At 51.5% G+C, this 17,431-nt stretch overlaps 1 protein-coding gene across 2 annotated transcripts in view; it reads right to left on the bottom strand.

The window, feature by feature from the left end:
* MIOS (meiosis regulator for oocyte development) overlaps positions 1–9,638 on the bottom strand; it is a 34,470-nt gene extending 24,832 nt beyond the window's left edge. Inside the window, exons 1-2 of one of the 2 annotated variants that reach the window (XM_068235074.1) lie at positions 9,557–9,638; positions 4,050–5,371 (exon numbers count right to left, since the gene is read on the bottom strand). In XM_068235074.1, the coding sequence (XP_068091175.1) occupies positions 4,050–5,352 (1,303 nt within the window). In that variant the 5' untranslated portion in view covers positions 5,353–5,371; positions 9,557–9,638. Of the gene's footprint in view, positions 1–4,049; positions 5,372–9,515 lie in introns of both variants that reach the window. The other variant, XM_068235073.1, reaches the window with a different exon arrangement.
* Positions 9,639–17,431: the final 7,793 nt, after the last annotated feature.

Below are 17,431 nucleotides of genomic sequence, written 5' to 3'. Positions count from 1 at the left end.
AAATACATATACACACATAATATATATATGAAAAAACTGCATGGCTTTTAGACCCTGGAGAAATCCGGAAATAATCCTAACGCCAGGGAGGTTAAAGGATACATTGCAAACAATTGTAGCATTTAAAATACATACCTATAAATGTATATTTTCCCAGAATAAAACTTACTATAAATTACTTTTTCCTATATGAAATATGGACTAGCTTATCTCCTGATGGGATTCTCAGTTGTTTACAAAAACACTTACTGAACTTCAGTTGTTCAGTCTAATGGAAATAATAGTGTGCACGTATATATATATACATATATATATATGATTAGCAGCAGATCCTGCATATAACTCACTAAAGCCCCCTCTACACCATTCAATTCCAGGCGCGATTGATAGAATTTGATTAGACCGATTAAATGTCCGATCGGGATTCGATTGATCGTGTGATCGATTTTGGCTAAATTCCAATGCAAATCGATCACACGCCTGATCGGACATGTCGGATTTAATCGATCTAATCGAATTCGATCCAAACGAATTTGATCGATTGCACCTGGTATTGAATGGTGTAGAGGGGGCTTAACATGGGATTACCACCCGGAGCTGTGGAATTCCGCCCCGACCCTGACTCGGGATTACCGCTTAGGAGGTTAATGATAACATGTTCTTGTAATTAAGTGATTGCTGAGCAAATAAAGCAGAGAGAATTCTTGGCAAGGCAATCTTGTCCTTTAGCTTCTGAGTGAAGTAGAAGTTTGAATCGTTAACCCTTCCAGTAACCTGAAAACCAATCGCATCTGTCTTCCTCTTATGCTGCATTTAATGTTGTAAAGCCCCCATACACACACACTCAACAGCGGTCTTTTATGCTGGGTACACACTGAGATTTTCTGGTCGATTTACTGTCAGATCGATTATTTCCAACATGTTCGATTTGCTTTTCGATCGTTTTCCGAGCATTTTCTGATCGATTTCCTATTAAAGTGCACGGAAATCGATCGGAAAATGCTCGGAAAACGTTCGAAAAGCAAATCGAACATGTTGGAAATAATCGATCTGACAGTAAATCGACCAGAACAGTGTTCTCCCCAGAATTTTTTTCCAGCTGGGTGGCATGAAATAGTAGCCGGGTGGCATGAAAAAGTAGCCGGGTGGGTTGAGATGAAAATGCAGGGCAACTCTGCTTACAGCATAGGAGGTGGTGAGGAGGTGAGCCAATGACAGCCGGGTGGTCACCAAATCTAGCCGGGTGGAGCACCCGGCTAAAAGAGCCTGGGGAGAACACTGCAGAAAATCTCATAGTGTGTACCCAGCATTAGGTTCTCTCAACCTTTCTTGTGAAACACCTAAAAAAGAAAAAAAAATTCTCTTGCCGTTGTTCAAGCAGCTGATAAGACTGATAAGAAGTCAATTTAACATTTGGATTGACTTCTTATCAGTCTTATCAGCTGCTTAAACAACGGCAAGAGATTTTTTTTTGGTGTGTCACAAGAAAAGTTGTGAGAGCCCAAAGGCCCGTACACACGCCTGACTGCAGGAAACTACGGGTCCGTTAGACCCTCCCACTGGGCGGGCGTTCCAGCGACCGTACAACCCAGCGGATCGTTCAGAAACAGCCTTATCAGTCCGCCGACAGACTGTACTGTCTGCTGAAAACCCGCCCAGCGGGAGGTGCCGACGGACCCGTCGTTCCCTGCAGTCAGGCGTGTGTACGAGCCTTAATGCCGGGAATACACCGCTTTTTTTTTATCAATTGAGCCGCTGATTAGGGCTGCACGATTTTGGGTAAAAATCGAAATTGCGATTTTTCTGTCAGAAATTGTGATTTCGATTTTTTCACGATTTTTTCCAAAACAAGCTTTAGCCCGTCCTAGTGTAGAGTGTCATGCGCAGCAGGTTTTTTTTTTTGGGGGGGGGGGGGGGACTGGGGTGCAGCGGCATAGCTAGCATAGTAGCCCCAATATAGGGAGTTTAGTTGCCCCAGTGTGGCTAGTATAGTGCTCCAGTATAGCTAGTATAGTGCCCGGCAGTATAGCTAGTATAGTGCCCCAGTATAGTTAGTATAGTGCCCAGTATGGGTAGGTAGTGTCCAGTATAGCTAGTATAGTGCCCCAGTATAGCTAGTATAGTGCCCGGCAGTATAGTTAGTATAGTGCCCAGTATGGGTAGGTAGTGCCCCAGTATAGCTAGTATAGTGCCCAGTATGGGTAGGTAGTGCCCCAGTATAGTTAGTATAGTGCCCCAGTATAGCTAGTATAGTGCCCAGTATGGGTAGGTAGTGCCCCAGTATAGTTAGTATAGTGCCCCAGTATAGTGCCCGGCAGTATAGCTAGTATAGTGCCCGGCAGTATAGTGCCCCAGTATAGTTAGTATAGTGCCCAGTATGGGTAGGTAGTGTCCAGTATAGCTAGTATAGTGCCCCAGTATAGCTAGTATAGTGCCCAGTATGGGTAGGTAGTGCCCCAGTATAGTTAGTATAGTGCCCCAGTATAGCTAGTATAGTGCCCGGCAGTATAGTTAGTATAGTGCCCCAGTATAGTTAGTATAGTGCCCAGTATGGGTAGGTAGTGCCCCAGTATAGTTAGTATAGTGCCCCAGTATAGCTAGTATAGTGCCCCAGTATAGGTAGGTAGTGCCCCAGTATAGTTAGTATAGTGGCCCAGTATAGCTAGTATAGTGCCCAGTATAGTTAGTATAGTGCCCCAGTATAGTTAGTATAGTGCCCCAGTATAGTTAGTATAGTGCCCCAGTATAGTTAGTATAGTGCCCCAGTATAGCTAGTATAGTGCCCAGTAAGGGTAGGTAGTGCCCCAGTATAGTTAGTATAGTGCCCCAGTACAGCTAGTAAAGTGCGCAGTATAGGTAGGTAGGTACGCCGTTGCGGCCATGATCCGCTTACCACAGCCGCTGTGCCGAGCCACAGAAGCAGTGCATATTTATGAGGTTAATGAGCCGGGCAGCGGGGGAAGGAGAGTTCAGTACAGAGCGGCACACAGCTTCTCCAATCGCTGGATACCGATGGTATGACGGCAGCGGTAGGCGGAGCTGTACTAGAGCGTACAGCTCCGCCTACTGCCTCCGTCATTCCATTGCTATACAGCGATTGGAGAAGCTGTGTGCCGCTCTGTACTGAACTCTCCTCCCCCCGCTGCCCGGCTCATTAACATCATAAATATGCACTGCTTCTGTGGCACGGCGCAGCGGCTGTGGTAAGCGGATGATATGCGGCCAAGCGCGGGCACTGAAGACCGAAAACTGCCGGATACAGACGATCCCAAAATCGTCTTCACAGGAACCGCAGTTTCGGTTTTAAACTGAGAAATCGTGCAGCCCTACTGCTGATGGCTCGATTGATAATTCGACAGGTCCGATCACAGCGCGGATAGATTCCCCGCTCGATACCCGCGGGCGGACAATGGCAAAAAAAACTAAAAGAAGATAAGGAGCGCCCGCAGGGACGCGCCGGCATCGATTCCGGCGCATAATCTAGCCGTGTATGCCCGGCATAAAAGACCACTGTTAAGTGTGTGTATGTGGCTTAAGCCTCAAACACACGCTGAACAGCGGTCTTTTAAGGCACGTACACATGCCGGATTCCTGCAAAAGATGCTGATCTGTCAAAACCAGCCTTATCAGCCTGCCGACAGACTGTACACCCGGGGAAACTGTCGCTAGAACGGCGGGTCGTTTGAATAAATCAGGCGTGTGCGCACAATTGTCAAACAACTTTTGTTGTGAAAGAAGTTAAAACAGCTAATAAAAAAAAGTATTTTGCTATTGTTCAAAAAGCTGAGAAGATGTCAATTGATTGACTTCTTATCATCTGTTTGAACAATAGCAAAAGACTTTTTTATAGTTGTTTCACAACAAAAGTCTTTTGACAATTGTGCTGCATAAGACCGCTGTTGAGTGTATGTATGGGGCTTTAGACTAGTAAATAAATTTGGAGTTTCATACAACTATAAAAAATGAGGCCATAGCGGTTTGATTTCTCAGCACACTATGGGAGTTCTTTACCCCCCACTGTCCAAGTCTACAAAACATTTGAAGGATATAGTGCAAAGTGTACCAAAGAGACTTTAGCTGAGGGTCTTCGTTGCCGGCCAGTAGGTGGTTCCTCCAGACCTGCTCTGTGTCCAGCCCGTACCGGGATAGCGCCCGGAGACGCATTTTGCTGGCTATGTCTCTGTCGGCTGAGCTGAGCTTCCCTTCCTCTGTACATTCGTAAAGCTGCCTGCTGCACGCCCACATCAGGGAGGTCGTGGGACTCCAAGCTAAGGAAATGCGCTCAAACACGGTAAAGTCGGTCATCATCCTGTTTGGCGTGACAACCACCATGCGGTTCTGGCTCGTCGGATGCCAAGCAAAAGAAGCAATGTAGTTTTCGCAGGGCTGGACGCTTCTTTCTATGATGGTGGGCTCAGTTTCATCCCCGAACGGAGTGGGCGTGTGCTGCATGTCGTAGAGTCTGATCACGTTACTGTCCCGCGTCAGTGTGGCCAGCAGGCCAGTCCTTGTGGGGCACCATGCCACCTTGCTCAAAGGCTTAGGTTGCTCGGTAAGCGTTAACACTGGTTTCTCAAACTTTCTGAGGTCCCAGATGGCCACTTGGCCTTCGAAGAAAGAGGCCACCCGGTCGTGGAAGTGCGGGTCCACCGTCACCCCTTGGACTGCTTTGGTGTTGACGAACATTTTCTGGTTGGTGTTTCGCAAGTCAAAAATAGCCAAATTCCGATGCATGCCGGCAAGGAGGAGTTTTTGGTCCCTGGGAAGCCAGCAAAGCGAGAGGCAAGCATCGTTTTGGCCCAGTTCGTACAGTGGCTTGGTCACCACCATACTGGATTCACCGTCGGTGGAGGAAAGGCGGACTTTCTCCATGGGCAGGGCTATGTCCGGCGTGTACTTGCTGCTTATATCCCAGATCAAGACGGAAAAGTCCGCTCTGTGTTTGTCCAATCCAGCCGCCAACCAGTTGCTGTCCATCGGGTTCCAGGCCAAAGTGTTACACTGCCGGGCATGTTTGGGGACAAACTCTTTCCCGATCAGCTCCTTACACTTAGAATTGTGGTCTTGGCCTAAACTTGTGAGGGCAACTCTGCCGTTGGCCTGGCCCACCGCTAAGAGGCATTCCGGGTCATACTTGGGGTACCAGGCCACGCATTTCATGTACGGGGTATCGGAATTGATGGCCAGTAGCGTGGCGGTAGTCTCTTCCGACAGTCGCAGGGATCCAGCCTTGAGCTCCGAGCCGGTGCTGGATGCCGACTCGATGCGGTAGAGGCTGAGCTCGGAATCACAGACCACAAACCGGTCAACATGGTGGGGGGCCCAGAGGATGTCGGGTTTGGACCCACTCATTTTCTCAGCTCATGAAGCACTGGAACATTAAAAGCCACTGTTAGTTTTTACATCTCTGACGCCACACCACATAAAATGCAGTTGGTAAATTTAAAACAGACCTGAACTTCCTATGCTCTAAAGATAAGCAACAGCATAACCTGATAAAGAAAAACATTTCTTTGTTACAGCTGATACAAATCCTGCAATAAATCTGTAGTGTGTATTTTACTGCTTTCATGGGAGCAGACAGAGTTAACATCCTGTGTTTACAAATTAGCTGCCAGCTAAAACAGCTGAGAGATCAAATTACACTTGTGATTAGTCACAGATGAGGTGGCATTATGCTGGATCCACACCATACAATTTCTTTGGCAGATTTACCTGCCAGATCGATTATTTCTAGCATGTCCGATCTAGGGATCGATCGATTTTTTTGAGGGATTTTCTGATCGATTTCCATAGAAACTAATGGAAATTGATCTGAAAATAGCTAAAAAAAAAATTGACCGTGGCAGCGATAAAGCTCCCCGAACAGCGGGGATGTAAATATTTACCTTTCCAGCTCCAGCGCAGTATTGGCTCTTCTCAGAGATAGGCAGAAATAGCCGATCGCTATCGGGCAGCTCCAGGCGCAAGTCTCCTGCAAGTCTTCTGCGCCTGCGTAGTAGAGCGGACCTGACAGAGATCAGCTATTTCTGACTGTTTCAAAGCGGAGAGCCGCAACAGCGCCACCCGCTGGAGCCAGGAAAGGTAAATATTGCACAGCCTGACAAATTATCGGCTGTGCATTCAGTGGGCTGCAGCAAGAGCACTGTGGGAAGGAGGAGGACGGGTGAAGCCTCCCTGCACAGTAAGCTGAAGCTGCGTGCTACTGCACATGTGCGGATGAGCTCGCGCTTCTTCTGCACGGCCATGAATCAGGAAGGAGAGCTGTGCGGCCCCAATGTGGAGGAGGGTTGGACTCAGTAACAGGGGGACTAAGGACCACCGAGGGAAGCCTCTGAGGTGGACTAAAATAAAGAAATAAATGAAATAAAGTAGGCTACCTGATCCCGAAAAAAACGCAGCTCCCGTGGGCCGCAATGCCCCACTTTCACGACCTATAGGTCACAACACTGCACTGAGAGACTGTGCGTCTCCCAAAACGTGCAAGGGGAGAGGCAGGGGGTGTGGCCAGGGGAAGGGCTATAGCACAGCGTTGGTGGGGAGGCAGAGAGCAGAAGCTGGGAGACACATGCCTGTGTCCCATCTATCCCCCCCCCCCCCCCCCCCCCCCCCAGAACCACCTCAGGTTCTCTTTAATAGGATTCTGAGGTTTCCCTCTCTTAACCTCTTGACGACCAGCTAACGCCGATTGGCGTAAACTAGTCGTCTGCGGGTTAGCATGGAAACAGCCGCTCGATCGAGCGGCCTTTCCATGTCAATTCACGGAGGGTGTCTCCGTGGACAGCCGCCGATCGCGGCTCGCCGGCAAAATGTAAACAGGCGGGGAAGAAATCCCCGCTGTTCACATCACACGATCGGCCGGGGATCGCCGGCATGATAGGCTGAAGCCTATCCTTCAATGCACATGACGGAAATCCGTCCTGCGCAGCTCACAGGGGGAGGGAGAGGGAGGCAGCGGCGATTGAAAAATCCCCTGGTCGGCAAGTGGTTAAAGATAATTTCCTATTATGCAGGAGACTTCAGAAGTCTTCAGGAGCAGAGTCCTCCCGAAGACAGGCGGCTCCATACTACACACGCGTGAGTGAGTGTGAACGTGTCTGAGAGAGGGCGCTCGCGCATGCGCAGTATGGAACGGCCTGTCTTCAGGAGCAGAGTCCTCCCGAAGACAGGCAGCTCCATACTACACACGCGTGAGTGTGAGCGTGCGAGAGAGGGCACTCGCGCATGCGCGGAATGGAACGGCCTCTCTTCAGGAGCAGAGTCCTCCCGAAGACAGGCAGCTCCATACTACACACGCATGAGTGTGTGTGTCTGAGAGAGGGCGCTCGCGCATGCGTGGAATGGAACGGCCTCTCTTCAGGAGCAGAGTCCTCCCGAAGACAGGCGGCTCCATACTGCACACGCGTGAGTGTGAGCGTGTGAGAGAGGACGCTCGCGCATAATGGAACGGCCTGTCTTCAGGAGCAGAGTCCCCCCAAAGACAGGCAGCTCCATACTACACACGCGTGTGTGTGTGTCTGAGGGCGCTCGCGCATGCGCGGAATGGAACGGCCTCTCTTCAGGAGCAGAGTCCTCCCGAAGACAGGCAGCTCCATACTACACACGCTTGAGTGTGAGCGTGCATAAGAGGGCGCTCGCGCATACGCAGAATGGAACGGCCTGTCTTCAGGAGCAGAGTCCCCCCAAAGACAGGCGGCTCCATACTACACACGCGTGAGTGTGTGAGAGAGGGCGCTCGCGCATAATGGAACGGCCTGTCTTCAGGAGCAGAGTCCCCCCAAAGACAGGCAGCTCCATACTACACACGCGTGTGTGTGTGTGTCTGAGGGCGCTCGCGCATGCGCGGAATGGAACGGCCTGTCTTCAGGAGCAGAGTCCTCCCGAAGACAGGCGGCTCCATACTACACACGCGTGAGTGTGTGTGTCTGAGAGAGGGCGCTCGCGCATACGCAGAATGGAACGGCCTGTCTTCAGGAGCAGAGTCCTCCCGAAGACAGGCGGCTCCATACTACACACGCGTGAGTGTGTGTGTCTGAGAGAGGGCGCTCGCGCATACGCAGAATGGAACGGCCTGTCTTCAGGAGCAGAGTCCTCCCGAAGACAGGCGGCTCCATACTGCACACGCGTGAGTGTGTGTGTCTGAGAGAGGGCGCTCGCGCATGCGCGGAATGGAACGGCCTGTGAAGACAGGCGGCTCCATACTACACACGCGTGAGTGTGTGTGTCTGAGAGAGGGCGCTCGCGCATACGCAGAATGGAACGGCCTGTCTTCAGGAGCAGAGTCCTCCCGAAGACAGGCGGCTCCATACTACACACGCGTGAGTGTGTGTGTCTGAGAGAGGGCGCTCGCGCATACGCAGAATGGAACGGCCTGTCTTCAGGAGCAGAGTCCTCCCGAAGACAGGCGGCTCCATACTGCACACGCGTGAGTGTGTGTGTCAGAGAGAGGGCGCATGCGCAGAATGGAACGGCCTGTCTTCAGGAGCAGAGTCCTCCCGAAGACAGGCGGCTCCATACTACACACGCGTGAGTGTGTGTGTCTGAGAGAGGGCGCTCGCGCATACGCAGAATGGAACGGCCTGTCTTCAGGAGCAGAGTCCTCCCGAAGACAGGCGGCTCCATACTACACACGCGTGAGTGTGTGTGTCTGAGAGAGGGCGCTCGCGCATACGCAGAATGGAACGGCCTGTCTTCAGGAGCAGAGTCCTCCCGAAGACAGGCGGCTCCATACTACACACGCGTGAGTGTGTGTGTCTGAGAGAGGGCGCTCGCGCATACGCAGAATGGAACGGCCTGTCTTCAGGAGCAGAGTCCTCCCGAAGACAGGCGGCTCCATACTGCACACGCGTGAGTGTGTGTGTCAGAGAGAGGGCGCATGCGCAGAATGGAACGGCCTGTCTTCAGGAGCAGAGTCCTCCCGAAGACAGGCGGCTCCATACTATACTGAGTATGTGTGAGTGAGTGTGAGCGTGCGAGAGAGGGCGCTCGCGCATGCGCGGAATGGAACGGCCTGTCTTCAGGAGCACTTAGGCTCCCAAAGACTTCCGAAGCCTCCCGCTGGCAGCAGAGACCAGTATTTGACCAAATTGGCATAGGGAGCAGAGTGTGTGGTGGGAATCTGGACTGTAGGGGAGGGGTACAGAGTGGGGGAGATCAGAGTAGGTGGGGGGGGGGATTAAAGTGTTGGGGAGGGGTATGGGGGGAAGGTGTATGGGGGGGGGGCAGATCAGTGTGTGAGGGAGGATAATATGGGGTGAAGATCAGAGTGGGGGGGGCAGATCAGAGTGGGGGAGGTGTATAGGGGGGGGGCAGATCAGAGTGTGGGGGAGGGGTGACCTCTGCAGGGTGAGGTCAGGTGACCGGCCACGTGATCACAGAGGCCCGCAGTGGGGGGGAGGGGACACGATATGAGATGTGTATCCCGCCAATATAAGGAGAGGGGGGGGAATCAGCCGCTCAGTTTCCCCCTCCCGGGGAACCACAACTCCCAGCATGCCCTGCTGTCCCCTCCGTACCTGGCTGGGCGGGTGACTCCCGGGCTCTTCTCCGCTCTCACCTGCCGGGCAACCCCGTGCTGCTACGTCATCACGCCGCTGACGTCCTGCCGTCAAATGGGTGGGCGTGGCCAGAGTGGTGCGTGACTAACAGCTGGGGTAGCACGTGCGGCAGTGTGTACTGCTGAAGCCCCGCCCCCTCCGCTCTTGCTGCCTCTCCTCCCACTTTTCCGTCATCATCTCTCCACCTCCCCCTGCTGGAGGCTCCGGGTACTGCTGCAGCCTGGCAATGCTGGTCTACTCTGGATACACGCTGGATGTGCAGTGCTACCAGCAGTGGTGTGACCGAGGAGCTTGGGGCCCCTGTGCGAGTATTACACGGGGCCCCAAGCCCTCTATTAATGTGGAGCCCTAAAAACTACCAAAGGACAGCATGGGAGGACAATGCATTGTGAGGCCTCTTTTCCACAAACAGATGAACTGTGTGCTCAGCGAGAAGTTACCAGGCAGCAGGAGCAGTTACCAGGCAGCAGCCAGCAGTTACTAGGCAGCAGTGAGCAGTTACCAGGCAGCAACAAGCAGCTACCAGGCAGCAGTGAGCTGTTACCAGGCAGCAGCCAGCAGTTAATAGGCAGCAAGGAGCAGTTACCAGGCAGCAGCGATCTGTTACCAGGCAGCAGTGAGCAATTACCATACAGGCGGCAGCAGCAGCAAGCAGTTACCATACAGGCAGTAGTCAGCAGTTACCAGGCAGCAGTGAACAGTTGCCAGGCAGTTGAGAGAGTTTGAGAGGCATTTTACTGCCTATAAACTGCCCATGGAAATGAGGCCTAGATGAAGGTCAGACTTTCAGCATTAATTAAGTGGGGTGGACAAAACGATTGCATAAAATGTTAGGCAACTAATGCGTTTTTTAAACACAATCCCTTCATTTCAGGGGCTAAAAAGTAATTATTGCCAACTTGCAAGTATACGGCTGCGTGCATCTTTGCTTGTGCTCCCGTCGCTGGGAGAATCTTACAAGGGCACAGTAGAGATTTCTGCATACGGCGCCTGCGCAAGACGCTCCCAGCAACAGGAGCATGAATGAGGACGCTGGCGTGCAGGTGCAGTGGCTGGCAACAGGCTCAATCATCGTAAATGAAACTGAGCCACGGTGGGGACCGGAGGATCGTTTTATCCCGGCGTGGGCACAGAGAGGCTGCAGGGGGCCAGTAGAAGCCCCAGGTAAGTGAAACACTTTTTTTAAATAAGTTCTTACAGGTTTCCTTTAAGCCCCGTCTACACGGGGAGTTGTTGGGGAGATGTTGTGGCGATCGGCGGCCTCTTGCGCTTCCCCGCGCGTGCCCGTCGTGTCCCCGCGCGTGCGCCGCATTCGATTCCCCGCTCGTCCCCGCCGGCGCCGCTTATCTTCCGCTCGATTCCCTGCCATTATCCCCTCGCGGGGAGCGAGCAGGGAATCGGCGGTGCGGAGATCCGTCCTGTCGGATCTTATCAATTGAGCCGCATCAGCGGCTCGATTGATAAGGAGCATCGCGGCCGCATCTACGCGTGTAGATGCGGCTTTAAAGTAAACCCGAGCTGAAGCTCAGGATCAAAACGGCCATTACCCTGAACAGAGGGAAGCCTCAGGATCCTATTCAGGCTTCCCTCCCTTGCCTGCAGCCCCCTTGTTGCAGAGCGCTGACCCCCTCCACATCAGAGCTCCGCAGCTCCTCTTCCTGACTCTGAGTCCCGCGAGACCACTCATGTGCAGTCAGAGCCGGGACAAGGTCCTCCAGCAGCCAAGGCTAGGACACCAAAGTACGCCCCTCCATCCCTCCCACCCCAGCCGTCACACACTGATTGCTATTAGACTAAGAGGCCCCTCCCCATCCCTCCCACCCCAGCCGTCACACACTGATTGCTATTACACTAAGAGGCCCCTCCCCATCCCTCCCACCCCAGCCGTCACACACTGATTGCTATTACACTAAGAGGCCTCTCCTCCATCCCTCCCACCCCAGCCATCACACACTGATTGCTATTACACTAAGAGGCCCCTCCTCCATCCCTCCCACCCCAGCCGTCACACACTGATTGCTATTACACTAAGAGGCCCCTCCCCATCCCTCCCACCCCAGCCGTCACACACTGATTGCTATTACACTAAGAGGCCCCTCCTCCATCCCACCAACCCCAGTCGTCACACACTGATTGCTATTACACTAAGAGGCCCCTCCATCCCTCCCACCCCAGCCGTCACACACTGATTGCTATTACACTAAGACCCCTCCCTCATTCCGCCCACCCCAGCCGTCACACACTGATTGCTATTACACTAAGAGGCCCCTCCTCCATCCCACCAACCCCAGCCGTCACACACTGATTGCTATTACACTAAGAGGCCCCTCCCTCCCACCCCAGCCGTCACACAGTGATTGCTATTACACTAAGAGGCCCCTCCCCAACCCTCCCACCCCAGCCGTCACACACTGATTGCTATTACACTAAGAGCCCCCTCCCTCCCATCCCTCCACCCCAGCCGTCACACACTGATTGCTATTACACTAAGAGCCCCCTCCCTCCCATCCCTCCACCCCAGCCGTCACACACTGATTGCTATTACACTAAGAGGCCCCTCCATCCCTCCCACCCCAGCCGTCACACACTGATTGCTATTACACTAAGAGGCCCCTCCTCCATCCCTCCCACCCCAGCCATCACACACTGATTGCTATTACACTAAGAGGCTCCTCCATCCCTCCCACCCCAGCCGTCACACACTGATTGCTATTAGACTAAGAGGCTCCTCCTCCATCCCTCCTACCCCAGCCATCACACAGTGATTGCTATTACACTAAGAGGCTCCTCCTCCATCCCTCCCACCCCAGCCGTCACACACTGACTGCTATTGCACTAAGAGGCCCGTCCTCCATCCCTCCCACCCCAGCCGTCACACACTGATTGCTATTACACTAAGAGGCCCCTCCTCCTCCATCCCTCCCACCCCAGCCGTCACACACTGATTGCTATTAGACTAAGAGGCGCCCCAGGGCCCCCAACACCTTAATCTCTAGTTATCTGGCTTGCAGTCACTGCCATGTATCCCCTTTTCTTATTTCTCTCTGCTTCACACACAATAGGGGAACGATAGCTGAGTGAATTGTGCGCCCCCCTCCTACACTGCGCCCTGAGGCTGGAGCCTCTCTGGCATCTGCCTCAGCCCTGCTCCGCCCCCTCCTACACTGTGCCCTGAGGCTGGAGCCTCTCTCGCCTCTGCCCTGCTCCGCCCCCTCCTACACTGCGCCCTGAGGCCGGAGCCTCTCTCACCTCTGCTTCGCCCTGCCCTGCGCCCTCCTACCCTGCGCCCTGAGGCTAGAGCCTCTCTCGCCTCTGCCCGCCCCTGTGCGCAGTAGCACAGAGCCCATGGAGAGGCTCGCACATCTACTACGCATTCATGAATCAGGAAGAGGAGGTGCGCTGTCCCGATACAATTATTGACAATGCCTTGTCTCTAATCTCCTGAGGGGCTGTGCTCAGCAACGGGGAATATCAGAGCACCGAGGGACGCCTCCATAGGATCCTGAGGCCTCCCTCTCTTTAGGTAAGTATCTGATTTTGTACTTGAGCTTCGGCTCAGCTACACTTTAATCAACTCACTTTGTCTGACAAGCTTACACTCTACCTTAGGCCTTTCCCCTTAAAGAGACTCAGTAACAAAAAAAAGTGCGCCTGGGGGGTACTTACCCCGAGAGGGGAAATCCTCTAGATCTTATCGGGGCTTCCCCCGTCCTCCTCCATCCCGCGGTGGTCTCGCTGGGCCCCTCCGAAGCCACAGACGACAATTTGTCAGGCTGTGGTGCAAGCGCAGTAGCACCTGCTATATTTACCTTCCCAGCTCCAGAGCAGGCGCAGTAGCAGCTCCCCGATGGGCTAAGGAGGAAATAGCCGATCCCACTTGGCTGCGCAGGAGACTTGCTATTTCCGCCTGATCCGAGCCAAGAGCCACTACTGTGCCTGCGCTGGAGCCTGGAAGGTAGATGTTTACATGCCCGCCGTTAGGAGGAGCACAGAGAGACCCCCGTGGGATGGGGAAGCCTCGATAGTATCCAGAGGTAAGTACCCCCCAAGAGCACTTTTTTCTGTTACAGATTAACTTTAAACTCTGGCCAAGTTGTACTCCTACCAGATAACCTAAATCCTCACTGCCTCTGGGTATGACTATTCATTTGTAGAGTTGGGCCGAACCTCCGATTTTAGGTTCGCGAACTTCCGCGAAAGGTTCGGTTCGCGTTAAAGTTCGCGAACTGCAATAGACTTCAATGGGGATGCGAACTTTGAAAAAAAAAAATTATGCTGGCCACAAAAGTGATGGAAAAGATGTTTCAAGGGGTCTAACACCTGGAGGGGGGCATGGAGGAGTGGGATAGATGCCAAAAGTCCCCGGGAAAAATCTGGATTTGACGCAAAGCAGCGTTTTAAGGGCAGAAATCACATTGAATGCTAAATGACAGGCCTAAAGTGCTTTAAAACATCTTGCATGTGTATACATCAATTAGGTAGTGTAATTAAGGTACTGCTTCACACTGACACACCAAACTCACCGTGTAACGCACCGCAAACAGCTGTTTGTGTAGTGACGGCAGTGGCGGGTTCACTGAACAGGAATACAGTGGCGGGTTCACTGAACAGAACCGGTATACAGTAGCGGCTCCACTGAACAGAACCGGTATACAGTGGCGGGTTCACTGAACAGAACAGGTATACAGTGGCGGGTTCACTGAACACAACAGGTATGCAGTGGCGGGTTCACTGAACAGGTATACAGTGGCGGGTTCACTGAACAGAACAGGTATGCAGTGGCGGGTTCACTGAACAGTACAGGTATACAGTGGCGGGTTCACAGAACAGGTATGCAGTGGCAGGTTCACTGAACAGAACAGGTATGCAGTGGCGGGTTCACTGAACACAACAGGTATGCAGTGGCGGGTTCACTGAACAGTACATGTATGCAGTGGCGGGTTCACTGAACAGTACAGGTATACAGTGGCGGGTTCACTGAACAGTACAGGTATACAGTGGCGGGTTCAAAGAACAGATATGCAGTGGCAGGTTCACTGAACAGAACAGGTATGCAGTGGCGGGTTCACTGAACAGGTATACAGTGGCGTGTTCACTTAACAGAACAGGTATACAGTGGCGGGTCCACTGAACAGAACAGGTATGCAGTGGCGGGTTCACAGAACAGGTATGCAGTGGCAGGTTCACTGAACACAACAGGTATGCAGTGGCGGGTTCACTGAACAGGTATACAGTGGCGGGTCCACTGAACAGAACAGGTATGCAGTGGCAGGTTCACTGAACACAACAGGTATGCAGTGGTGGGTTCACAGAACAGGTATGCAGTGGTGGGTTCACAGAACAGGTATGCAGTGGCGGGTTCACAGAACAGGTATGCAGTGGCAGGTTCACAGAACAGGTATGCAGTGGCAGGTTCACTGAACAGGTATGCAGTGGCGGGTTCACAGAACAGGTATGCAGTGGTGGGTTCACTGAACAGGTATGCAGTGGTGGGTTCACAGTACAGGTATGCAGTGGTGGGTTCACAGAACAGGTATGCAGCCAGGAACAAGCTAAGCCTAACTAATCTTTCCCTATGGGAGACAGTCTGCAGCAGCTCGCCCTACTCTCACTAACGCAGGCAGCACACGAGTGAGCGTAATGGCCGCCGCTGCCTGCCTTATATAAGGGGGGGGTGGGGCTCCAGGGGCTAGTGTAGCCTAATTGGCTACACTGGGCCTTCTGACTGTGATGTAGAGGGTCAAAGTTGACCCTCAAGGTGCATTATGGGGCGAACCGAACTTCCGCAAAGGTTCGCCTGCGGGACGCGAACGCGAACCACGGAAGTTCGCATGGAACCGTTCGCAGGCGAACCGTTCGGCCCAACTCTATTCATTTGTATACTTCCCCACCTCTTGTGTCCCCGCCCCATTCCTTTAGATTGTAAGCTCACAAGGGCAGGGCTCTCTCACCCTTTTTGTGTCTTGGAATTTGTAATACATTTTATTTGTCATATTACTTTTGTCACTGATAATGACCAATTCTGTATTTTGTTACCAAACAACCCCATCTTGGTTTCTTCCTTTGTACAGCGCCACAGAAACGTTTGGCACTTTATTAAATCAATAATAATATTAATAAAATAGATCAGTGCCGCAGGAGCTGCCCTGCGATATACATTTATTAAAAAATACATTTCAGTCTATTAGCCAAAGATTAGCATTTGGGGGATATTTTAGCTGGAAAACCGCTGCAGGTCTGCAGACAACTGGTATTGTTTAAAAGGACATAAACATGGCAGCCCCATATCCCGCCCACTTCAAGAAAACCTGAACTGAAAATTAAAAGTCAAAATAAACATACACAAGTCATACTTACCTCCTGTGTAGTCTACTCTTCAATCTATTTTTCCTCTCCTGCGTCCTGTTTGTCCACTGTGATCAATGGAATTCTCTGTCCTCCATTTTGAAAATAGCTATTACCCCATAACAGCTTTCTGGTCAACACACAGTTAAACTGTAACATGGCCCACTTGAGCCATAGGGAAACATGGACACATCAGTTCTCCTCTCAGCTGTAACTGACAGCAACTGATATATAACTGACAGCAACGGATATATTTCAGATCTGACAAAATATTGTCAGAACTGGAAGGGATCACTGTAAGAAGAAAATGGTGAGCTTCTGAGAGGAACTGATGGCAAGGTAACTACGTAATGTTCATTTGAAGTTACCTCATGTGTTTATTTTAAATAATTTTACTCAGTACAGGTTCTCTTTCAGGTTCCGCTTATGCAATGGGAGGTGAATCAAGAGAAAACTCTGGGAACTGTCCACACAGGGGGCCGAATAGACAGAGGATTTGCGGACAGGAGAGGGGGGGGGGTCAGTGTTATACTTTGCCTGGGTGTATATAGACACTCGGGTACAAAGGTGCGACATGCAGGCCTCTCGGAGCAGTAAAAGGATGAGTGTTTATTTTTGTGCGGGTGAATTAGTAACTTGGCTCCTACGTAATCCTCAGGTAAGTAACAGAAGACGCAGGACGGACTACAGACGGACAATGAGAAGCAGATCATCCTGTCCTGCCTGCAAATTGTACGCAGTCTTGAATTATGGTGCCCATACACTATACAATACAAACGTTCGATTTTCCCATTTATTCAACCAAACGATCAAATCGAATCCTTACACCTCCTAAAAGCAGACACAAAACTGTCAATTTCAACAGGTATAAATGTATTGATATACTCCACAAGTGTTTGTCATCTCTTTTGTTCCAGAGCGATGCGATTTTCTCCCGAACGAAAACGCGGGTCCTGCAGCATTTCTGCTGATTTCTGAGGCGATTCAGCCTCAATGTTCAATATAGTAAAGTGATTTTCCAAGCTTTTTTTTGTTACAGCAGCTGTTCAGAGACAGCTCCACTGTAACAAAAAAACAAAAAAAACTGGTACACAAAAAAAATCGCTATTCATGATTAGAAAATCGCTCTGCACATGCCTAGAATTACTCTGAAAAATCACTTCAAAAAGCGCTGAGCGTTTGCGATTACGCTAGCGCTTTTTTGGTGTGCACCGGCCCTCAAGGCCCATTCACACTAGAAGTGCTTTTCTGAGCGTTTTGCGATTGATTAGTGTTTTTTAATATCGCTCCCATTCACTTTCATTAAAATCGCGGAAAAATCGATGCGATTTTGTGAGCGTGTACGTGAAAATCGCTGTGATTTTAATGAAAGTGAATGGTCGCGATCTTAAAAACCGCTGATCAATCGCAAAACACTCAGAAAAGCGTTTCTAGTGTGAATGGCCACTGAGTGTGCAGAGCCTCATTACAGTGTAGGCAGGGTACGCATCTTGTATTCAAAACAGATGCACCAAGTTAACTTCAATGGA

This window comes from Hyperolius riggenbachi, chromosome 5, assembly GCF_040937935.1.
Source record: "Hyperolius riggenbachi isolate aHypRig1 chromosome 5, aHypRig1.pri, whole genome shotgun sequence".
Lineage (NCBI taxonomy): Eukaryota > Metazoa > Chordata > Amphibia > Anura > Hyperoliidae > Hyperolius > Hyperolius riggenbachi.
The sequence above is the reverse complement of the archived record's forward strand: the minus strand, read 5'-3'. Positions and strand labels throughout refer to the sequence as shown.